At 46.2% G+C, this 24,847-nt stretch overlaps 4 protein-coding genes across 5 annotated transcripts; 1 reads left to right on the top strand and 3 right to left on the bottom strand.

Moving 5' to 3' along the window:
* Nucleotides 1-243: 243 nt before the first annotated feature.
* LOC101756332 (GATA transcription factor 2) lies at nt 244-3,421 on the bottom strand. Its single transcript, XM_004963192.3, has 2 exons — nt 3,178-3,421; nt 244-1,581 (listed from the first exon to the last, which is right to left on the bottom strand). The coding sequence occupies exons 1-2, from the start codon at nt 3,247-3,249 to the stop codon at nt 715-717; spliced, it is 939 nt and encodes a 312-aa protein (XP_004963249.1). The 5' UTR covers nt 3,250-3,421; the 3' UTR covers nt 244-714.
* A 3,015-nt stretch (nt 3,422-6,436) lies between these two features.
* Nucleotides 6,437-10,228, bottom strand: LOC101755927 (TATA-box-binding protein 2). The gene is made up of 9 exons (XM_004963191.3): nt 9,887-10,228; nt 8,867-8,954; nt 8,044-8,115; nt 7,732-7,782; nt 7,606-7,650; nt 7,433-7,525; nt 7,224-7,325; nt 7,040-7,113; nt 6,437-6,894 (listed from the first exon to the last, which is right to left on the bottom strand). Coding segments are annotated over exons 1-9 (603 nt in total). The 5' UTR covers nt 9,964-10,228; the 3' UTR covers nt 6,437-6,893.
* A 3,181-nt stretch (nt 10,229-13,409) lies between these two features.
* Nucleotides 13,410-16,827, top strand: LOC101755523 (protein SINE1). Its single transcript, XM_004963190.2, has 3 exons — nt 13,410-13,608; nt 14,399-15,714; nt 16,107-16,827. The coding sequence occupies exons 2-3, from the start codon at nt 14,407-14,409 to the stop codon at nt 16,569-16,571; spliced, it is 1,773 nt and encodes a 590-aa protein (XP_004963247.1). The 5' UTR covers nt 13,410-13,608; nt 14,399-14,406; the 3' UTR covers nt 16,572-16,827.
* Nucleotides 16,828-17,807: 980 nt separating this feature from the next.
* LOC101755115 (F-box protein At5g07610) lies at nt 17,808-19,551 on the bottom strand. Of its 2 annotated transcripts, XM_012844379.2 has the most exons (3): nt 19,371-19,551; nt 18,794-19,281; nt 17,808-18,704 (listed from the first exon to the last, which is right to left on the bottom strand). In XM_012844379.2, exons 1-3 carry the CDS (start codon nt 19,481-19,483, stop codon nt 18,643-18,645), a joined length of 663 nt encoding a protein of 220 aa, XP_012699833.1. In that variant the 5' UTR covers nt 19,484-19,551; the 3' UTR covers nt 17,808-18,642. The 2 variants fall into 2 exon arrangements, with proteins under 2 accessions (XP_012699833.1, XP_004963246.1); XM_004963189.3 differs by having other exon boundaries at nt 17,808-19,281; nt 19,371-19,550.
* Between the last annotated feature and the right edge of the window lie 5,296 nt (nt 19,552-24,847).

Below are 24,847 nucleotides of genomic sequence, written 5' to 3'. Positions count from 1 at the left end.
ATGCGCAGCAAAAAAGGTGAAAAGGCACCTATCATAATGAGTGAACAGGATGAACTTGTCTCTGCTATCTAACCCCAAAAGCAGCGTAATAAACAGATATCTTTGTGTTCTGAACCTGCTGGGACTTACACTTGCAAGCCATTGGTTCAAAGCATTGAACTACACCTGAAGGTCAGGCCATTCATATGGGACGAGATTGCGCTAGGCAATGTACATTCCCAAATCTAGCAGGAACTTATGGGCTTCCAAAACACAGTTATATTTACATTTAACTTCAGCTACCAAAAATGATATGGAGCATACACAGCACAAGGCTTCAACTACCAGGTCTATGATGTGCCTTGCAGTTCATGCTTCTCTTCTCTAGCAAGACTTCTGCACAAGATATGACATACTAGGGGTAACCATTCCCAAGCATGGATCTGATGCAAGAAAACAATTTGAGAGGCTGCTCAATTTCATCCTTGCAAACAATCCAGAGAGGGCCAAGAAACATAGCACAATTCAGGATAATATCGCAGCAACCACCAGATGGTATCGAATCCAACATCTAAAACACCTAACAAATTGGTTTCTCAACCAGGACACTGCTAGAGCTAATAAAGAGGCCTACTAACCAGACTCTGCTCTCATCTTCTGAGCACCAACTAAACTACAATCTAAGAGACCTACGCTTCCAATGCGACAGATTGAGGAGAAATTCTTGGCCATTGTTCACTCCTTGTATGCAATGGCCTGCCGCATCTGCATGACCTTCTTGTGAGAGTTGGAGTGCAAGCAACTAACAAAAGTTGGGCTGTTGGCAGGTCTATACTCCGGCAGCAGCCTGCCGGACTTGTACCTCACACCGCAGGCATTGCATAGGGTCTTTGGACCCAACGGACCGCTCCTCCACTGTGGGGTCTTGGAGGACATGCAATGGGTGCACCTCTTCTCTGCCTGCTCCGATGAAAGCTCCTTACTCACATATGTCTTCTTGATCATCTTCTTCTTCTTATCTAGCCGTTTTCCTGGCTCTTGTTCTTTCTTGGTTTCTTGGCTATAATGCTCCTCAGAAATGGTGGCGAACCTGTTCTCTGGCTTAAGCCTCAGGCCACACGCATTGCACAGCATCTGAATCCCTGATGGACCATTCCTCCATCTCGGTGTTTCGCAGGACAAACAATTGCTACACCTCTTCACCAGCCGCTCTTGTCGGGGCACCAATGCACCCTTTTCACACTTCTCTTCCTCCTGTTCTTGTTCTTGTTGCTGGCAAACTTCTTGGTCTTTGTCTTTCTTGGGTAGTATCAGCTCACTCTCAGCCATCCAATGTTTCTGATCAATTAGGAGTAGCGGAGGCTCAACATACAATGGGATGATATACTGTTGATCATCGTCGTTGCCCATAACAGAGGCCAGGCTCCTTCTCTTTCTCCTGCCATTGGAAGGCGGAGGTGGTGGTAACTTCGGTTTTCCAGCACCTTGGTTTGCCATTGTAGGAGCAGGTCTTGCGAAGACAGGATTTGTGTAGGATGTTGAGCTAGAAAAACAGTCCTCTACATAGCCAGAGAGCCACTCTAGGTTGCTCTCATCACTCTCCTGAAAAGTAAAAAATAGCATGGAGTGGAAACAGTTAGTAAGAATGCAGTGGTCAGAATTACTATCTATAGATAATAGTCATTCCAGAATTCAACGTTACATAGCTTTAAAGTAACTTCAATTTTACAAAGTTCTGGTTCTATATTGTTGGCTTGGCGCAAGCAAAAATCTGATGGGATAGATAAACACATGAGGAGAATTTCTAGTTATAGAACATATAAACAAGTGTAAAATGCTCAGCTAGGGATTATTCCTATATATGGCTTCCAGACAGAAGAATTGAAATATTGAGTTATCATTTTCTCCTCTCCAACACATTTCTGATGAAAAAACTAACATAGATCAAATTCTTGTAGCTGATATCATGAATGAAGTATTTAGCATTAGGAGCATCTAGGGATTAATGGAAAACAAATTTGCAGAACAAGCTATTTGAACAGAGAAGTCCTGCACTTACAATTGTGGCTGTGCCATGAACAGAAACAACTATGGCAGTTTCTCAGTTATTACAATCTAATTAAGTACTACAGTTGGCACACAATACAATGAATAGCCGTAAATGCTAGAAACAGACTGGACTAAATGAAAACCTCAAACCGTGTTTTGTAAACAGAAAAATGTGATGAATTCTGAAATGGGGGAGCAGGAAAGAAAGAAAAAAAAGGTATCTCCTTAATTCTACAACTTCAGAATTCCACCCAAAAGTGAATAATTCTCAAAGAAACCACTGTCATTGTCTCCAGTGGTAAAGTTTCCACTCGAATTGACACATAACCAAAATATCGCCATCGCAATCTCGCATAAGCATCATAGCACAGGGACTAAAGAGTTTTAAACAATGGTTGCACTTGAGCAACGACCATGACAGGAGGGAAGGAACATATGCACATCAACAATAAAAGTCACAACAGCAACATCACACATTTGCCCCCCTTCTTCTTTTACATGACCTCACAACGAAGAAACAGCCAAAAAAGGACAGCTTTCCATTGCTCAATCGCCAGAATTTGATGAACACCGCGTAAACCCTAGCGAAAAATAATAAGGCCGCAAAATTGCTCGATTGCCCTGATGGAATAGTTCTTCCCCAGAAAGCTGCTTTTGTTTTCAGGGGCCGTGACAGTTCTTTATAGAAAGAACAGTTGAATTGCACGGTAAATTTCTTCTATCAGAACGAAAGAAACCGTCCAACATGAGCGAAAATTAAACAAAGCGCGGGGAAACTGTTCCAAAATGAGGATTAAAGCAGTTAACGGCCTAGAGACGAAGGAACCGTTTCTTCCCCAAACATGCAAGCCAAAATTGCAACCACGGGAAGAACACCAGGGCCTAGGTTTTCCGCGAACAACAACCTCAAGAAACCGCACAATAGACCCCAAAATTCTTGAACAGGTTGCGCCTAAACCCAGGGTTCTTGAGCGCAAGAACCAAGAAAGAAGAACGCGCCCTATTCCAATTCCTTTCTTCCAAGAAAGAACACCGAAAACCCCAGTTCTTGGCGAAACAAAACCCTAGAACGAAAATACTCGGAAAAAATCCCCGACCAACAAGGCACGAGAAGCTCTAGCGGGGAGGGGAGGCGGCCAAGAAACTGACCAAGGCGGCGGCCTGGTGCGGGAACAGGTCCCCGAGGGAGTCGGCGGCCGCATTCGCCGAGTGCACGTCCATGACGGGGGGGCGCGGCGGCGGGAGGGAGCAGGAGATGCCGGAGCCGGAACGGCAGGCAGGCAACCGCCGGGGAGGCGGCGCTGCCCAGAGGGAGTTGGGAGGGAGAGGAAGGCGGAGGAGGGAGGAAGAGTAGGTGAGGGGATTTCGGGAGGCTTTTGTTTTTTGTTTCGGAGCGATTTGGGGGGGTTTTATGGGAAGCCGCCGCGTTTCTTGGTTTTTGTAGGCAACAGCTGTGAAAGGGCTACAAATGGAAATTCTTTTTCTTTTTGGGTCCCTTTTTACACCTTTTTCTTGCTTCGTCTCTAGGTTTCGTGCTTCATGCTTTTCTGGGTCGGTTATATCAAAGTTTGAGTTTGGAGATTTTTTGTCATGCTTAAAGGTTATCTTGGAAGTGAATTTTAGGGTAAAAGAGGCAGTTCCATGAGGGAACAGATTTTTGTTGGAAAAATTGGTGTTTGCTTTTCTTTTCTTTTTTTTGAAAATACCTATATTCTAAAAGGTAGTATTCCTTAGGGGTGAAGCACCCTATACGACAATCCAAATCAAAATCCTAGGTGATTCTAAATATCACAGTCAAATAAATTAATATAGGTAGAAAAAAGATGAAGTTGTTCATGATATATGTCTATCGATTGCAATTAATGGTGAAAAACATATGAAAATATTGTAGATAGGACTGGATGCTGAGCTAGCTCGGCTAAGCTCGTTAACAAAACGAGCAAAAAGGTTGGCTTGGCTCGGCTCGTTAGTAGCTCGAGCCAGCTCGTTAGGCTCGTGAGCTGGATGTAAATTTAGGATAACATCTCAACATATATAAATATTAAAAAATAATAATAATAAGTTTCAAACACTAAAATTCACCATGTACGGAGCACCTCGACTGGCTCGGCTTGGCTTCAACAGCTAGGCTCGGCTTCCTATGTTGGACAGCTCGCGAGCTAGCTCGTTACAAAACGAGCAAAAATAGCTGTTCGACTCGTTAAAAAATTGACCGAGCCAAGCTACAAACAAGCCGAGCCACCTCGTGAGTTTTGGCTCGCGGTCTAGCCCTAATTGTAGACATGCGTATATCAATTTCAATTTATGTTGGGCAAAATATACGTATATGCAACAAGTCTCTTTGAAATACCATAGGCATACATATATGTATCAAGCTTAAACTATATGTTTGAAGGTGATTTTTGGGGCAAAATATGAAGTTCCATCAAAGAAGATGCAGTTTTGTTTTTTCCTTATAATTGTGGTGTTATGTTTTCATGAAAAAATTATATTCGGAAAATGCAATCCTATTTCTTTAGTGGTGAAGCATCCTACCGTGACAACAAATCAAATTCCTAGGAATATCAATACTATCAACTACATAAGGTGAATGAATCAATGAATGAAAAAGAAGAAGATATGTCTTTCAAAAAAAAGAAAAAAGAAAGAAGATATGGCCGATATATGTCTATCGATTTCAATTACCGACTTCAATAACTGAGGAATCCAAACATATACAATATCGTAGACATGTGTATGTCGATTTCAATTAATGGTGGGAAAATACATGTATCAATTCTCCCTCCAACCTCGTTTTGGTGCCGGGCGCGTGGATTTGAAACGAATACAGTGTGCCGGACTGCCGGTTGCTTTTCAAGTTTCGTACTGCTCTCCCTCCCTTCTCTTTTCTGCTGGTGCGTGGCGTTTCAGTTTCGTCTGGTCCTAAGCTGCTGACGCAAACGCAAGCCCCCAAAGCTAAACATGTGTGAGCTACCCTCCCTCCCTTTATATCCTTTGCATCCATTCCAAAGAGACACCTGACATCATTGCCCCCAAAGCTTGTTGCAAATTGTGATTTCAATGTTCATCTTACATTTTTTTCATGAACTTTGGTTCGAGGGTCAAATTCATCCCTCAACTATTAAATCGGCCATTTAATCTCTCAAAATTTGTTTATGGGCCAAATTCGTCTCTCAATTTTCAAATCGGCCAATCTAATCGCTCAAATTTTATTTTTGGGTCAGACCCATCCCTCAAAAGCTCAAAAAATCTATATTTCAATATATTAATTATCTCCATACACTTTTATGTTTATGTTTCCTACAAAGATCGTTTGTTTTATTTTGGGGAGCTAGATGGTAAGTCTGGGTAAGCATTCAGATTAAAGTTTGTGAAAAATAGTGGACAATGTGGCAAAAAAGTAGTGACTCATCGGCATCGGTTGCGCATAAAAAGGTTGAGTTAAGCACACAATTCGCAATAGATACAGTTAATATAAGCATTGGTTATGATAATCGATAGATGAGATAGTTAAAAATAAATTAGCGAACAATATAAACTTGACTACCAGCTACCTATGAAAAAGTGGTTTTGCGGAATAGTAAAATGAGTAGAAAATAAAAACTTGAGGGGCGGGTCTGATAAAAAATAAAATTTTAGGACTAGATCGACCAATTTGAAAGTTGAGGAATGAGTTTGGTCCCGAAACGAAATTTGAAGGACTAAATTAGCCGATTTGAAAGATGAAGGACGAACTTGACCCTCAAGCCAAAGTTGAGGGACGAATGTGCCTATTTTGCCTTACAGTTTCCCTAAAGTTTCAAATTCAAAGTGCAAATTATTGGCAAACAACTAAACAAGTACTAACTGATACTTTGGAATGGAATGGAAGCTTGCTAAAAATTTACTGTAGAACATATGGACTACATAGAAAAATGCACGAGGGTAAAAGAGGAGAAACCAAATAACCAATGCTCTCCTCCTATCTCCTCCATGCTGTCATCATGACTTTTTGGGAGCACAAAGCCATGTCGTTCGTCCTTCCTTTCTGGCTTTGCCAATTTGACCAGACGTCAGTTCATACTGGTTGCAGTAACAGTGCCCACTTTATCCAGGCTTTCTGCAAGAATGGCATCCTAGTTGAAACAAGTACATGAGCATGACGACGACATTTCATTTCAGAAAGAAACAATGTCGCAAAGAATGATGTCTCAGTTGATCCGACAGATTCATCAGCAAAGAATGAAGGTTCCTGGCCTGTCATTACTGCTACTGAATATCAATAGGAAATTGCTGGACGAGACAGCCGGAATTTAGAAACATTCAGTCGCTCCATGCACCAAGGCTGAACAGCCACAGCAAACGGCAGCATGTCCATTCTTTTGCATATAAAGACCAAGGATGCCAAAACATGGGAAAGCAAACAAGGGGAAATGAAACGCCTATGCTTCTTCAGAATACAACAGTTAGCAACAGTCCATGAAAAAGTTCTATTCTTTTAGTATCGTATAACATGTCAGGGAGTACATACACTGCATTGCCTTTTAATCATCAGAAACATTCAGAAAAGACATCCACGAATCTGCACAACCATTCGAAAAGCCAGGACAAAAACTTGCTTTCCAGTTTTATTGCCATTTCGTAGATCATCGCAAGCTACAACTGATTTCCAAGAATCTGCACAACCAAGCGCAATCCGTGACAAATACTTGAACCGTTAAAGACATGTGTGCCACATCAGAGCTCAGGAGATTGATGTGCAGCATCATGTCCTCCAGGCCTCCCAGTCGCAGGTCCAGATTATATATGTACACTTGGAAGTTGGAGCTGGCAGCCAGCAATAACATCCTCCCATTCTGCATTTCTGCTTTACTTGCAGTAAGTTATCTGCACGTGAGTGGCAACCATAAGTTCTCTGAAAACGTGATCAGCCATAAACAAAATGATAGGGAATCACAACCACTAAGCAGAATAGTACAATAACAATCCTATTAAGGCAAGCTCATTGAACATGTACTTAGGCACCACATACCATTGCTGGACTTTTCTGAACTCTGTGAGGACAGGATAAATATTTTCAAAGGATGTGTACGTCTCATCTCTCACCTAGAAAGAGAAAAGCTTAGATATACTCTAAATAAAACCAGGAAAGAGAATAGCTTGGATATACTCTGATACAATCAGGACAAACGAACATATGAGAAATGACTTCTAACCTTAGCTCCAGTCAGAACAATCTTGCCTGAAACAAAAATCAGCAGGACAATTTTCGGTTGCTTCATTCGATATATTAAGCCAGGGAAGAGCTCTGGTTCATACTGCGAGGGGGAGCCAAGCAAAACATCAGTTTCAGACGACAGGTAGGAAAAATGAAGAAATAAAGGAAGGTGGCAGAACTGTGGTTAAGTCATAGATTGCAACTTACACTTGAGAAAGCACCATGAGAGTATGCAAGACCCTCAAGCCTGATCGGGAATTTGACATCACAAGACCCAACAATGTTCTGAATTTTGAAGTCCTGACAGCATAGAATAACTAGTTCAGTGACAAATGATTATCAGAGAATTAAACCACACGTCTTAAGAATGGAATATGTACCTTGAATTTTGCAGGAAAACCAAGCTTCTGGATGATGCGAGCATACTGCAAACAGCAAAACACATACTGTTCAGACAGCCTTCAGCAGATTAAGCATATTTACATGAAGAGGGAACTACAAAATACCTTTCTAGCTGCAAGTTTAGATTGTTGTTCACTTTTTGCTCCAGTACAGACCTGATAATTCACAAAAAAATGTTTCTTTATATTAGCTCAAAAGTAGCAGAATGACTTCTCAGATGGAAAATAGATAAGGAAACAGTCAAGAAAAAAAACGATAACTCAAAAACAACCAATCTGTATCTACAAGGTGTTCACATCGAATTTCAATAGCAAAACATCTAAACCACAAATGGCTTCCAATTATCTCATCTCGTACAGACTTAACCCTAAAAAGAACATGCACAGCATCAGTTGTAAGGAGAGGTTAAAACTTACCATTTTTCCTGATGCAAATATCAATGCTGTAGTTTTCGGTTCTCTTATCCGCATGATAACCGCAGCAAAACGCTGTTTTCAATACGGAGTTAGCAGAGCAACCACAAAGTACATTGCTGAAACAACATATGCAGCATAAAAACAGAAAGCATGACAATGAAATCACAAATGTAAGAACTGAATGCGATGATGAGCTAATATCAAGTATCCCGTATCACTATTTCCTCAAAAAAGTATTCCATATCAGTAGACATGCAGACATAGTAAAAGTAATCATATGCACATCACAATGATGCATATTAGCTGCACAAAAGTGAATTATTAAAAAGATTCATCTGAATTGTAGGAACAGGTAGTTTTTTTGCACATATTATGTAACCCAATACTTAAGAAAACTGAGCGGTAAAATTTATTTGTTCAGACTTCAGAGGGATGTTCTGTATTCTCTTAGAAGTGTACAAGGTGATAAGCATGAATTTCAAAGAGATGGTTAAACAAGTGGATCGACATATCACATGTGAAACAATAAAATCCTCATTCCAGGTTATTCATCATCCAACAAACAGGGACCACAAATATCAGGTAAGTAAGAAGCATACGGAAAAGAAAAGTTCAATGGTATTACCCAGACTACATGTTAAAACAGATCACACTGGAAGTACAGCATTATGATCCAATCATTTATCGAAAACCATAAAACAGACGACCAAACATGAACAAAATACTTTTTTGAGTCGTAGCACCAGAGATTACTGAATACTTGCAGAACCTTGGCAACATAGCACTACATGCAAATAAAATATCATTGACACAACAATCCCACCTTGGGGTTATATTCTGCATTCCGCGCTTGAAGGGCTATTGCTTTGAGGTCCAATTTACATTCCAAATTGACCGTCGACACAATATTCCTGTTACCAGACCAAAACAACAGAAAGCAAAATACAGCAAGGAACATCAACATTTCTGCCTTGAGTACAGAAAGCAACAGCACAAGCAGAATCGCTCCAAAGCAGTGAAAGCCAAGATGGAAACAGAGTAAGACGCCTAGCTAGGCGACACCGATGCTAGCAGCAGACAATCAACTCTGTTCAATTCGCAACAGCCTACCAAAGTAGTGCAAATCGAGAGCGCTTGACTGCTTAACTGAGTACCAAGCTACTGCATTCTTCAACAACATAATTGGGTCAAACAGAAGCACAGAAGGACACAAACACAGGGCACCTAGTAAGCTTGCAGCTACCAGCTTAGCATTCAGCAAGCTGATGAGCCGGTATCATTTCAGAAGCTGGAGAAGAACGGCACTAATTAGCAGACTTTTACATTCAATGTTAAACATCAACCTCGTCTTCTAGTAACATCCAGACCCAGCTGCATCATTCATGCCCCAAATAGCACCAACCCCGAGCTTCCAACACTAAATCCAGCTTGATGTTAGCTAAATCCAGCTTGATGTTAGTTAATCCAGCTCTAAAGGGAAATTGTTTAGGGGAATATGGCAGGTTAAGGCAATATCATGAGCTTTCACTGCACAAGAGGAACTGTATTCCGTCCTTGCCAGTTGCCACACCACCCTGGATCTAGCCCCGACACAAACAAGAGGTGAAACACTGAAACCTTCAGGAGAGTCACCCCATCGACCAAACCCATCAAGCCCGGTCAGCTGAACCACGACACAATCGCTCGGAAAACAGCGATAGAACCCAACGAATCAGCCAGATCCCGGCCGCCGCCGCCGGTCAAACCTCGGGCACCTCTCATCCCCACCCAACCCAACCCAACCCAACCCAACCCAACCAAAAATGTAATCTTTGGGGGCGCGCAGACCAGCAAGACCACTTACTGGAGCGTGGGGACGATGCCGGAGGGGTGCTTGGTCAGATCCACCGGCTGGCTCCCCTCCAACGCCGGCTCCGCCATCCACCCCCAGGAACGATCCCCCAACAACAACAACAGCAGCAGAGGGTCAACTCAAATCCCGCTCAACCCGGGGCCGATTCGCGCGGGAACGAGAGGCCGTTGGGGAGGGGATCCCGCGGAAAAAATTTCGAAATCCGCGGTCTTTTATAGAGAAGATCGGGGAGCGGAGGCGGGGGTGGATCCGGGCTGCAGCCTTGCGAGGTCTCCGTCGAGGAGCGGGGAGGTGGTGGGTAGGTAGGTGGAGGCGTGCGCGGCGCTTATATTCGGACGGGGAGCCGGCGGTGGCGGCGGGGGAGGGGTATTTATAGCCGCCGCGGGGTGACCTGCTGCCGCCGGTCGCCGGCGCGTGGGCGGATGCCCGCGAGGGGTTTGGTCACGTGGGGTGTGGTGGGGTCAGGGAATGACGGGTGGGGTAGGGTGTTTGGCGGGGTCCGCCTGGCAGTGGGCGGGGTGGTGTAAAGGGTAGTGGAATGGGAAAGGGACTTGGGAGACGAATGAGCGATTCTGGAAGGTCCGTTTCGTGAGTTGTGGTAGTGGTGTGCAAATTTGCGTGTGCATCCTTGCAAGACGTGATGTGTGCAGGTTTGGCCTTTGAGCCCGTTACAACTTACCACTTGGATGGAAATTCGCGCGAGAAAAATGCTAGTATGCCGTTCTTGTTTCAGCACTAAATTCTATCTTTTTTTTATCTTTTTTCCCTTAGGTTCTAGTATGAAGGTTCAAGCAAGATTCAAATGTGGGCTTGCACGGTTAAAAAACATCTTTTATTTTTAGTTAATCCATGAGACTTTTGATCGAGTAGAGCTCCTAAAACACCTTTTTTTTTCTCATTTCTTGTAGGTACTACGTACGATCTATACCGAATATTAAAGTGCGGTTGTTTCTTCCCACCATCGTGATTGTTTTGCAAAAAACCCTTGAACTTTACTAAAATCAACCCACGATCCAACTCCATCGACTGTTTCAGCCATCCATCATTGACCGTCGACGACTCCATCTCAGTTCCCGCATCAACCGCGGACTGCTCCCGCCCTGCTTACGAGTTCGAATCTCTATCTGTTTATCCTGGTATGCAAGCTCCCCTTCACCCTATCCGGCGCCGTTAGCCGGCCGCATGGAGTTCGTCACCTTCCTTCTCCTGCTCCCTGCACCGCCTATCTGCGTCTCACATCCCTGCATGAGGACACACAACACAGCAGTAGGAGATCAAATTTGGGAGCTGCAGCTGCACGCTTGTCAATATGCAGGTGGATTGGGGCTTATCTGATTTCATTGCTTGATTTGAAATACAACTAAGAGGGATCAGAGAGAAGGAAAATTCGGCGTGCGTGAATTGATTGCTTGACCCGGATTTGGTGGTGCTCGCGTGTTCCTGCTAGAGAAGAGGAGCAGGGAGGTGTTAGCTTTACTACTGCTTACCGAATCGAGTATTGTCGGCGTGAATCAAGCTGCAGGCTACAACAACCGTGGAATTCAGCACCACCGCCCAACCGCTGCCATGGACCTGCAGCTCGACCACCGCCCCTCAACAACTTTGCCTCCCTGCCTGATGTGCTCCTCCGGCACTCCGCCATGCGCCATGAGCCAAAACATCGAGGCCCTTGACCTGCACGGCGGTGCTTGCCGCCCAGGAGGACGAACACGACGGAGGGGAGGCAAGGTGAGGGGCCAACCTGCAAAAGTAATACTGGGAGCTCCAGTTTGTTGGCCTTCACCGGCCCCGGCACCTTGCTCGCCAGCGCTGCTCACAATGGTGCCAGCCATCGAAGTGGCGGTGAGGTATGTGCTTGGACAGATGGTTCACAATTGTAGAAAATGGACTGCGGAAGCCTGGCAGAGATAAGACTCAGCACGTTTACGTGAAAGCTCCCGTAGTTGTTATGAAATATGCTACTGACTAATCCTAAAATGCAATTTCGAAAAAACATATTTAAAAAGATCCTAGGTTTCTTAATATTTGAGTAGAGGAATTGGTTTCGTAGCTGCAACAAACATATATTATATGTCATATTTTTCGATCATATCAATTAAAATCTAACGGTAAATGAATGCTCCATCGTTTTTTCTCTGAGGATAATAATCATGCGATAATATTATTTGCACAAATATATAATTATTTAAGCAGTTCATTTTAAATTTAATATTTTTTTCCGTTGCAACGTACGGGTATATTTCAGTCAAGTTGTAAAGCAAGGAAAAGATATGTTGGCCTAGCGGAGGGTAGCTATCCCTTTGGGGCTGTTTGGTTTTAGCCCAGCGCAGCCCTGCTAAATGTTGGCACGCTAACACTGAGGCGGTCGATTATGGTGCCAGCAGCTCACCAAATCATGGGTGGGAAAATGAACTGCAACTCTGCTGTCGCGGGCGCGGGCATGCAGGCGCGCCAATGCGTGGGCGTCGAACTAATCAACGGCCAGTCACGCGTGGGCGAGCCTATGATTGGCGGGGCGGTTTTTGGAACCAATCCAAACATGCCATTTATTCTTTTATGTTCTCCCTCTCTTCAATCAGTTTTCACTCCCACTCCCGCTGTACAATTGTAAGGGAGGCCTTTTATCATAAGACTCCTCCTCCGGTCCTCCTATTCCATTTTCTCCAGGAATCGGTTCGCCGTGGAGAAATGGAAAACCCAAATCTAGATCATTCGCAAAAGACTTTTGTAATCCTCACACCGGTCATATGATTCTTATGCACATGATAGAATTGGAAATTTAGGCCATTAATCAATCTATCCTTCGTCTACATATTTTTTTAAAAAGATTTGCTCTATGGTTTTCATGTTCTTGGGTCGTGGACTAGGGGTGAGCTCGTCAACTTGTAATAACAAAATCTATCCATGTCAACGCGTTGGTAGCACGGTAGTTGCGCCACCTATCGAGGGAGCGCACCCATCCGAGTTCGATTTTCTACGGGAACGGCTAGGTGTTGCACCATGATTTTATTCCCAAATTTAATTCTGTAGATCCTGGACGTATGCGTGAAGCCACAATGGTAATCGTGACGTGCTCGTCATGTACGAAGCGTTGTGCGACTTCATCGATACTCGGAAGGATGTGGTATGTGTATAGTTTGTAGGTCTAGCATGTGCAAAGGGGTGTGCGTGGAGTGTGTGTGGGTAGCATGTGTTGTGTGTACATTCAGATAATACAATGTACGTAGTTGTCCAGGCTAAATTTATCCACGTCAAAAAGAAAAATAATCTACTCTCTCCGTCCCAAAATATATCTATGTTTAGACTTTTTCAAAATTAATTTTTTAATTTTGACTATAAATAGAGAATTAATCATAGAGTTCAATAACATTAAAAATGTATAGTACGTGGCCTTTTCTATTTAAAATAAATTATTTTTATATCGGGCCTCGGGCCTCACCAAGTTGGGCTGAAACAGGCAGGGCCCAAAGCGAATGGCACTGGACGTCCAGACCTCAAAAAACTCGAACTCGGAACTGCCGCTCAGACCGCCGCCTTCCGCTTCGTCCGCGGCCGCGCCGTCGAACCCGCCCCCACCCACCAACCCACCACCGGAGCGTCCAGCGGCGACCCACCCCGCCGCAAGAACTCTTCGCTCATCGTCGTCGTATCCCTCCGCTTCGCCGGTCTTGGTGGGATTCGCCCGTGCAGTGGGGATTCGCCCGGATTCGCTGGTGAGGAACCCTATCTTCCTCGGATGTTTTCTTTGTTACCCCCCAAAGCGTGGATTGTACTCTGTAGGGTGTTTGAACTGACGTGGGAAGCCTAATCAAAGTCTTCGTCTTTCTGAGTGCGGGAGATCTGGGACTTGCGCGGTTTCTTGCTTCGTTTTGGTGTGCCAATCGAATCAACCATTGACGGTTCTTGACTTCTTGTTCGGTTCGATTGGTCTATCTTTCTTCTTCTTCAGCGCGCGCAGTATCGATTGGTCTCGTTTTATGTGCCGTACCAGTGAATTTCCAAGGCGGGGTGCCGTTTATTTCGAATTCTTGGGCGGTTGAAATGCGGTTTCAGGGGGTTAGCCATGCTCCACGCCTCCACGGCGTTCTGCGGTCTGCCGATGAGGATCGGCAAGTAGTTAATCGAAGATTTTGCGTTGCGTACATACTGTGCAGGACGACGCTGGGACCATGTCTTTGAATCCCAGACCGAAATGCACATTATTAGTTTTGTTTTAAACAAGTTAATGCCTAAACGCTGGATATTCTCTTCCCTTCTTAGTGGCAATCTGTGCTCTACTTCTTGACTTCTTGTGTTATGTAAGCATGATTTGCATATATTGCTAGTGGGAGGCAAATCAACTGAAAACTCTTAGCAAATGTTTATGTTGTTGTTTTAGTATGTTTTAACTGAAGAATCCATCACGCATAGATTTGCTGATCCATTTATTCACTTCCCAATACCGCATACTGCATTTACATTTGCTGACAGCTCTTCTTTTTTTTGTTTTTTTAATGAATCTAGTGTATGCAATGGCTGGAAGTGTTGGAGTGGGTGAATACTCAGAACTGGATGATTCGATGATGGATTCCATTGACCACAAGCCTTCCTTCAGAGGCTTGAAACTGTATGTGAAAGATCTTGATTCGAACACACTTCCTCCATTTCTGGCCCGTGTGTGCGCCTCTGATAAGCCAAGCTCGTACTCTATGGAGGAGATCTTATGCATTTTTGAGACTGCTGCAGAAGCTCAAGGCCGTAACATTGTACCATACATCGGGCAGATTGTTTCAGCAATCGTCAGGATTATGTCATCAGGGTCCTTGCATAGTGCTGGTTGCTCCAAGGTGGTTTGCACATTGTCCCGCTATGGCATTGATCCTCTGGGTAGGGAAGAAGAGAAATCTGAGATTATTAGCTCCCTTTGCCGTCCCTTATCAGATTGCTTGATGAACACCAACAAGAGCATCTCTTCTGGTTCTGCTCTTTGTATCACTGCTCTTGTCCAGTCCAATTATTGGCAATTCGCATCCAATGAGTTGGTCAATGGTGTCTGCTTGAAGGTCTCGGGGGCTCTAGAGGAGGCTCACTGTCACACTGTTATGCACTTAAGCTTGGTGGTTGCTCTGTCAAAATATAATACTTTGACACTTGAGCCTTATGGGCGATCATTGATAAGATCTGGATTACAGATATTGGATCATAGCACTAAGGCTAGCAATTCTCAGATGATTATGTCATCCATTCAAATGATACATTCCATCATGAAAAGGTTGAATATGAGGATAATATCTTCAGAGATCAGCAGCATTATCCAAGCTTTGGAGCAATGCCAAGGTGGCTATATTCCAGATATCTGCACTGCAGCTTTTCAGGCAGCCGAGACTGCTAAGCTACTTGAGAGGCAGGATGAATGTGGAGATCGCAAAAAACTTAGTCCATTGGTAAACTGTAGTGGGAGGCATAGCAGGAATGGGTCAAATTCTCCAATTGATGATGCGGATACTAGAGACAGTGGCTCTAGTGAATCTCCTTGTGAGGTGCAATCTGTTCGTTCATTTAATGACTTAGATTCTCAGCCGCCACTTGGACAATGTGCTGATATTCTTGGAAGCACACGTGCAAGGCGGCGCCTTTGGAGTAGTGGATCTCACTTTTCACATGCAATGTCGGATGATGAGTTTTTCCACATTTCAGCACCTGATTGTCGTGATACTATGGGTACAATAGGACAATCTAATTCTTCTGGACTTGTTAAGGCAAGTAGGAGGTGCTCAGATGTGTTGACAAGAGTTGGTGACCCATGTCCTACTTGCTTAACACCTCGAGCTACTAATCAGGTATATGGCAGATCATCATTTAAACTGAGAAATTTTAGATCTTTGATATACTTAGCATGTTAAAGCATAGCATATGAGTTACTATCATTGCCCTTTGGAATATTATCTGTATTCACGTTGTTCCTTGAATGATACTGAAAATGATCACTTGAATTTTGGTGCAGAAGCAACTGATATTTTCATTTCCTTCTGTATTCATAAGCTTCTTTTATATGTGCAATAAATATCATCTACATCTTCTTGAGGGTGGGCTATGGTAATTCAATAGATGTGTAAATATTTGTGTTGATGTCCATTTTTCAGAACTTTGGTTTGCGCAATGAAGTTTCAGAATATTACAGAGTTTGTAGATTAAAGTGAATTCATAGCTCTTATTTTTGCCGTGAACCCAGGTGTACAGGCGGCAAGCTTTATCAACTCCAAGGAAGCAGGTCTACTCTTTCACCTCTTGCAGTGATTCAGAAAGAGAGAGCCACCGCCTACCTAAAAGCCTAGCTTTTAGGCAGATACAGTGCCCAGATCATCTTTTGGTTCAAAAGGATGGTGAATTTGAGGAAAGGAAAGGCTACTGCAAGTCTATTCATCAGAGCAACCAATGCCATGCACAGAGTACAGACTTGCTGACTGAAGACCTGAAGTTCCCAACCAACAGCAGGCGTTCTGATAGTGCGCGGACTCCATGTGAAGTACGCAATGCTGATGCTGCTGAGAATCAAAAGATGAGTGGAACGAAGAAAAGTGAAACAAACAGTCTTCTCAGTCGATTAATTCCTTTCATCTGCGTTGTGTTAATCATTGTGTTGTTAGCTTGGTGGAAGCAGCATCCCAGTAATGAGCTCTATTTCGTTCCTACATAGCATCTGCCTATGTGTTACCATGCCTCTTTGTAAGTTCTTTTAGTTTCTGTGCCATTGTACCTCTGCATCAAGCCATTGGCTTGTATGATGTCATATCTTATACAGATCCGTCAGTATACATGTGAATGTTGTAGATCGGTCCTTAGTGAAAATGAATCAACTGTTGCAAAGCAGTGCGAATTGATTGGAATTCTGTTGGCGTACTTGTCTGTGCTTCGGAATGTAGTTTGAGGAGGTATGATTGCTGGGACCTTCATTGTGAAAGCTAGCAAATATGCATACTGATTGCTGAATCTTCAGATGTGTTAATTTCATCATTCGACAGAAGGAACATTGCTATTAGCATACTTGCTGCATTTTTTTAAAGGACGCATAAGGTGTATTTGTTTACTATGAATAAGCAAGTAATTTTCTCGTTCACCCACTAATATTTGTTTGTATGTAATGATGGCATTTTTCAGCCATTCGTATTGTCTTCTGAAACAGCAATTGGTACTAGTCGCCATGCTAATCTTTCTGGTTTGTACTTTATGTGTCCCGTGGATTATTATGCCAAGCTCCATGAAAAAAAAAAGACTATTCAGCATTATAGCATATTAGCATGTACCAGCATTATTGTTTTTGCTTGGAAATTAAATTATTCAGTTTTTGCTTGGGTTTAAACTCCAATGCTTCAAACGCCAGCACTCAGTAAGCTTCAAATCCACATTGTATTTGAATGCTATTTACAATATACAGAAAGCAGTCAATACAACCAGGTGTTAGAAATTGATGTAACAAATTGCATGGATTATTCACTCCAGAGCTTGATGCAAGGATCACATCGGCTGCTACTCCAGTTTCACATCTTACATCTAGTTCATCATAGGATCCCATCACAGTTGCTACTAGCACAATACCATCTCCGGAGATTTGGAAGCAGAAAACATTAATGCCATGAGCACTTTCATCTCTCTACTGTATTTCTACTGAGTCCAGAACTAAGATGTAACTCAAGTACCAGTTTTGAAAAGTCGGTGACAAAAAATACAGGGATATGGGCCATTTACTCTAGATGGCTGGGAATACTGAGGGACCTGATGTTAATGCAGCAAAGCTTTCAAACTTGAACTTTGCAATACCATGCATTGCTGGAAACATCAAGATTTAATCCTTTCAGTACAAACAAACATATATAGGGGCTGAGGAAACAAATATTCAGAGATAGCAAGCACGCAGTCACATGGAAAAGAAAAGTAAAGAAAGTGGACAGGGATTATGATTCTGGAAAAAGTGAAATACAGAGCGTAGGAACTTGGAAGTCCAAACATCATGCATTGTGCAATTGCCTACATATTTAATGGTAACTTACACACATGCCTCAAGTGTTTGCTTTTAATGTACAAAAGGAATCAGAAGGTACCATCGAAGCACCATCAGAGCACATAGCCTAATTCTACAGATATAGCTCCTGTCTCCATACTTGGAACATCAAATTTGACCAGTACCTCACAAGGCGCAAGATCAGTGCTTATTAGCAAGGGCCGATGACTCCGCATAATAGGGAACTAATGGGAAAATATTCTGAGGGCCCACCCCTAGAGTGTGGAGAGTACACACTTCCTTGCTATCCATGTCATATGATTTCAGTTGCAGGTCCCAGTGCTGAACAAAGAAGATCAAATTGCGATCCGGGTGAATGGCAACCACACTGTAGTCAAATTCAACTCGGCAATTCATTCTTCCAAACAGCTTGAAAAAATCCACACTGTGCTTCAGAACCCATTCTTCTGCATCATAGTCCCGAAGGACCCAAATGGACAGTTCAGTCATCTGGCGAGTGTTGTCTTTATGTTGACTCACGCAATGCACGAGTCCTTGGGATTCACCAACAAAAGCAACATCGAAACGCTTCCCCGGCCCGCTGAGGCTCCTACAATCCTTCCCTTCCCCATTAACTGCAAGTATTAGATCCTGGTGTGTATCAAAGCTGGTGACACTGAGATGCAGCATGCCATTAACAATGGCGCTCCCTGCGAAGAATGATATGCCGCAATCTGAAGACCAATCGCTGTCACACCATACCCCAGTTTCAGACGAGTATGCGCGCACCTCTTCCACGCATACACAATCGTCCGAAATGAACTCGACCAACTGAAAGTGCAAGGACACAGCAGGGTCAAAAATCAAATAGGTGAAAGCACATCCAATTTCATTGTCGGAGTCAGAGCCAGGGTCCTCGCCCTCATCAAATAAGGGAAGTGGTTTAAAGCCGGAGCTGGGGACGGCCACCCATTGCTCGGTGGCGGGGTTGCAGACGATATAGCCCAGTGAATCGTAGGTGTCTCCAGCCCTTCTGTGCCCGAAGAGGAGGAGCCCGTTGCAGGAACGCAAGAAGCCGAATTCCTCAATGCCCGGCTGGTTCCCCAGGAAGGAGACGGAAGCGAGGGGCACGAATCTACCCAACGTGTTGATGAAGCGCCCGACGACGCGATCCGAGCCGTCATCGTCGCTGTCACCGCCGTGTATCTCGTCGCCGTCGTTGACAAAGAACCCTGCGAGGGTTTGGGGGAGCTTCTTGCAGCGGAGGCGGTCGGCGATGAGGTCGCGCCAGGCCCTGGAGACGCACTTGAACCGGCAGAGGGATTTGGCGGGGACGCGGGAGAGGATCTCCACCAGGGCGTCGTCGGGCAGCAGGGGAACCGCCGCCGCTCTCCTCTGTCTCTTGCCGCTGCGAACGGATAGAAGGAGCAGGAGGTGAGGGGATGAGCCGTGAGAGTGAGAGAGGAGTGCGGCGCTCGCGGATCTGGGGAAGCTTACCGGCCGCCGGGGACAATGGGGATCGCCGGGCGCAGCTGCAACCGCCCGATCCTGATCCCTCCGCCGGAGCGGCCCGAAGAGCGGCCCGACGCAGCTGCCTTGTTGCTGAGCATCTCGATAGGCTCAGCTCCGGCGAGGCGTGCTCCCGGTGGCCGCCGGCGACGATTGGGCAAGAGCGGCGGGGCCTGGAACTAAAATTAGGTCTGGGGGTCTTGTGGGCTGGGCCGCATTGCAGCAACACGAAGAACTAAACACGAGGCACGAGCCCGACCCAAAATGCACCGGGCTGAATATCTAAGCCTGAGCCCGTGCGACGTCCAAGCTCGGAAAACCTAGAGGGCTGATTCGCGTGGCCCGTGCGACTACTCTCACTGGACGTTTCGCCTAGTTCACAAATCTGGAGGTTTCCACCCATATACAAAACTTCTACTCCTATGTTCAGATTTAGTTCGATCTCTTTGTTAGATATGTTCAAGCTGACAACGGGACAGAGTTCGATAATCGTACTCTCCTCTCTCTTCTCCTCTGGTGGGATTCACTCGAGGTTGTCCTGCCCATACACTTGACTGCAGAACGGCAAAGCTGAACGCATTCTCCGCACCCTGAACAACATCAGCCGCACCCTCTTGTTTCATGCACACATGGCACCCATCTACTGGGCTGAGGCCCTTGCCATGGCCACCTACCTTCTGAACAGGCGTGCCTGCTCAGCTATTTCCCAGGCCACCCCTTTCGAACTCTATAGGAAAGCCCATGATTACAACCACCTGTGCGTCTTTGGGTGCCTTTGCTACCAAAACCTCTCGGCCATAGCACCACACAAGCTCGCTCCGCGTTCCACTGCTTGTGTTCTTCTCGGCTACCATTCATCTCAAAAAGGGTACCATTGCTTAGACCTCGTGACTAGGCTCATCATCATCTCTCGCCACATCGTGTTCGACGAGTCCTGTTTTCCTTTTGGCCAACAGCCGTGCTCGTCTTCCGGTCTTGATTTCCTCTTGGCTAGATGTGCCGCGTCAGAGCCATGCACTGCAGCAGCGGCGCCCTTCCCCGCAGATGTTCCACTGCTTGCTGATGTTGAACAACCGTGCTTGTCGCCCCCCACTCCAGTCGAGGAGGACCCCACCATCATCCTCCATGAGTCGGGCCTCTCCAGCTCCTCTACATCGTCTCAGCAGGGCAATAGCTCTATCCCTGCCCCTACAAGGAAGGGCACAGGCGTTGGGCATTCGTCACCAGCACCTCCCCGCGGCAGCAGCAGCTCCTGCCCCTTCCACGCTTGCCCTGACACTGGCTCCAGCGCCACCTCCGTCGACTTCAGCTCCTGTTCCCGTGACCCGCTCACAGACCGAGACGATACAGCGGGTGTGGTACAGGAACCTCTCCGCCATGGCTTCGTCGATCTCGCCACTCCCGATGAACTACCGCAGCAGATTGGCCGATGCCAACTGGCGTGCGGCCATGGCTGATGAGTTTTAGGCTCTCATTGACAACGGAACTTGGTGGCTCATCCCCCCGGCCAATATTGTGATGGGCAAGTAGATCTTCAAGCATAAGTTCCACTTCGATGGCTCCCTTGCCCACCACAAGGTGCACTGGGTGGTTCGTGGCTTCTCCTAGCGCCACGGCATCAACTACGATGAGACGTTTAGCCTGGTTGTCAAACCAACGATGATCCAGGCTGTTCTTAGCATCACCACCTCCCGCGCTTGGCCGATTCACCAGCTGGACGTGAAGAACACCTTTCTTCACGGCCATCTCGACAAGACGGTGTACTATCAGTAGCCTCCGGGTTTCGTTGACCCCGCCGCCCCTGAACACGTTTGTCTGCTGCAGAGGTCCTTGTATGGTCTGAAACAGGTCCCGCGCATGTGGTACCAGCGGTTCGCCACCTTCATCCGCCAACTTGGATTCGTCGCCTCCACGTCCGACACCTCCCTCTTTGTTTACAAAGTGTGGCGGAACCGCCCTAATTAACTTAGCTAAAGCACAATTAAGTCACCTGACACGCGATCATATGTTTTAATCAAGTTAACTCGGTAGTTCGTCGGATTTCATCCGATAAACCACTACACAGGACCGAGAAAGCAGAGCTCACATGAAGGTGAGTGGTTCCAGAGAATATAATAGATCATCCAAATTAAACAAGTACATTAATTTATTACAACATCAGGTTCGAAATTCAAACAAAGTTTGCAGAGTTCTTAAGCAGTGGAAAATAAACTAATGGAAGCTAGCGCCGAAGTCAGACGTCACGACGAGGCCGATCATGACATCAATGAGTCCTGTCCTCGCTGTCCGAGGAGGGATCCCACCCGACCGTCCACCCAGGAGGAAGCTGGGGAGGCCAAGTGCCACAAGCAGCAAACTCAAGGGCTTCAACATCACCTGAAAGATATGCCACAAGCAAGGCTGAGCAACTATACTCAACAAGACTTAACCGACCGGTGGTACTAATCCACCCACGCCTAGACATGCAAGCTCTTTGGCTCTAGGGTTTGTTTTTGCCAAAAGCGACTACAGTAGGTCCTTACTTTCAATATTGTAGCCACAAGTTCTACGTTCAATTACCAATCGAAGTTAGCAACTATACTAAACAAGCATAGTTTCCAAGCAATTAAACAAGTAACAATATTTAGATCACCATCATCTTCCATTCTTACTCAGTGTAGCATAATGATCAAGCAGTCCCAAACTGTGAGAGGCAGACGAATCAATTCGAATTTCTTAACCATGCATGGTGAACCTAATCTCACGACATCCGCGCACCACGAGGGGTCGCTTCACTTGTCAGCCGTCCCCATCAATTCCCAGGCGCGTGTCAGGTCCAAACCGCCTTTGACATGCAATGCTCCACAATCCCGGTCTCTACCGTACTGTGACCGCACTTGCACCCTCATGATGCACCATGGAAACTACGTTACAAGGATAGCAGGGGTATAAGCCACTTGCTGGTTCAATCAGGTACTAGACTTTCCCATCCCATACTAGGTATGAGATTAGTACTTTCAAACACTTAATCACAAACACTACACTTTCCGACCTTAATCCAATTTCATGTAGACAGGCGGGGCAATCCACCGACCACCAAAATAGTTCACAGAGCTCTGCCCCGTCCATTGTCCTTATAGTTGTAGCAAGAAGAAGCAAGCAACTCCTATAACTTGCGAGTGACAGAAAATCACTCGACTTTTACCGAGTCCTATTTAAGCAAGCAGCTACTCGGCCTATCATACTAGTGTTCAGATCAAAGGGAATCTAAGTCATGCATCTACAGTTTCAATCAACTCCTGGAACGTAAATGCACACACATAACAACAGAAGGTATGCACAAGTTTAGAAAAACTGGGTTATGCTCCGGGGCTTGCCTTCAAGCGGGGTGGTAGCGAATTGGTCCACGGTGAGCACAGGCTCGACTCCTGCAGGCGGCGGCTCAACTACGACTTCGTCTTCGGGCAGCAGGTGAAGCTCGTATGTGCCGTCGGCGAGGTTCAGCTCTACACGAAATGCAATGCAAGGGTAAGACACTTAGACGGTGATTTCAACAGCATATGCAAGGATTTAACCCAAAAACTGTAGCAAAACTACAGGAAAAGGTGTGAAATCCACTTTATTGGATTCTACTCAGAACGAGGATTTCAACCAAAGTGATTTCACATTTTTCCGATTTTTCCTCGATTTAAGATGTAATTTCCAAGCTTCTGTCGATTTAAAACGAGTTAAAAGAGTCGGATCGGGGAAAAACTTACAATCTAACCCTTAGACTTAAGGAATAACTGCACCGGGATTCTCAGATTTAACATAGAGAAATCTTTGGAATTTTACACAGATACCCTCGGTCCAAAAGAAAAAGACACAACCGAGCCCTCGGGCGAGGCGGACAATACTCGGGCAAGGCGGATAGGGTCGAGCGAGGCGGACAACACTCAGGCAAGTCGGACAGGGTCGGGTGAGTTGGACAGGGGTCGACAGTCTCACCTCCAGTCCTACTGATGAGGTCTCGGGGTCGGGAAGAAACAAGCCGAGGCGGAACGAGGAACGACGGCGTTTCGGCGGCGGTGGTGCTTCTTGTGGACAACAAGCAAGCTCTAGCGCTGCGCGAATGGATGGCGAAGTAGCTGGTGGGGTCAGCAAGGCGCGGTGTTGGGCGAAAGGGGGAGCTCCATAGAGAGCTCAGGCGGCGGTGCTTGAGCGCGAAGCAGAGGAGTGTGCGGCGGTGAGTGCGATGGAGAAGAACAGAGCAGGTAGTGCGGCAAGGCGGTGGTAGTGAAGGGAACTCCGGTAAGAGGCTTCGATACCCCTTTTATAACTGCGCGGAAGTGCTCGGAGGAAAGAAACGAGCTCGAGCGGCGAGAGGATAAGATCGAGGGAGAAAAGGAGTGCTCTGCCGCGGTGGCGATTGGTCGGCGTCTCCATTGGCGAGCTCGGACGCAATCTTGCCCTGGTTGGGTAGCAAGGATTTTGGGGCTGGGGGCAAGCGGGTTTGCTGGGCACGCGGATCTGCTAGGTCTGCGCGCGTGTGAGGTCACGGCCGTTGATGGCGGCGGCGCCATTAGCGGACAGGAGGGAGGGAAGGGCACTGCAGTCGAGGACGCTGCAGGTGAGGTGACAGGGCGAGCGGTGTGACTCAAGCATGCGTGGGACTAGCGGCTCTGCCGGGGCACGCTACTAGCGAGACGGAGGAAGGAGCTGTCACTGCCTGCGCGGTGGTTGGCAGAGATGGTAGCGTCGCGGGGCGCGCGCGCGGGCAGCGCGGCTGGGGTGTGACGGGAGGGCCGAAAGGCGTTGGGACGCGCGGCCGGGGATCCGGGTGAGGCGGATGCGCGCGTGAGGTGAGGCGGTACCGGCGCGGCAACGGCCGATCTTCGGTCGTAGAGTGGCTGGGGCGACGGCGGAGCTGCGGGCAGTACGCGTGGCGCGATCAGCGAGGCCTCGGGCGAGACGAGACGGGATAGAGCGGAGGACCGCGGGTCGTCATCGCGCGCGACTGGGGAGCGAGACGCGTTGACCCATCTTGTCATGGCCGGCGACTGGGCGAGGTGGTTCTCACCAGCAAGGTCACGCCACGCGGCGGCGGTGCTCTGGAGCGCGGCGCACGCGCGCTCTGGCACTGTCTGGCCAACCGATCCGCGAGATCCTTTGCCGAGCCCATCTTCAAGCCTCTTGATCTCCCGATTTTCAAACTGCGCCACGTTGACTCCCTTTACAAGTTGTAGTACACAGACCAAGGTCCAACTCTTGTAATTTGACCGAGTTCAAAAACATGATGGATTTGGAGATTCAAAGCTCCAAAGTTTGGAGGAACGCCGGTTTCCGGGACTTAGGGAAAAACGGCGGTTTGGCTGGTTTTCAAGGGTCGGGCTGATTTGAGCTGCAGATTTGGGAATTTTCTGAGGTGAATTGGACCAAGGTCCAATTAGCAAGGTTGTTGTAGGAACTTAGCTCTCCAACTTCTATAAAGGGGTTTCTTGATGTTT

Source organism: Setaria italica, chromosome III, assembly GCF_000263155.2.
Source record: "Setaria italica strain Yugu1 chromosome III, Setaria_italica_v2.0, whole genome shotgun sequence".
Taxonomy (NCBI): Eukaryota; Viridiplantae; Streptophyta; class Magnoliopsida; order Poales; family Poaceae; genus Setaria; species Setaria italica.
The sequence above is the reverse complement of the archived record's forward strand: the minus strand, read 5'-3'. Positions and strand labels throughout refer to the sequence as shown.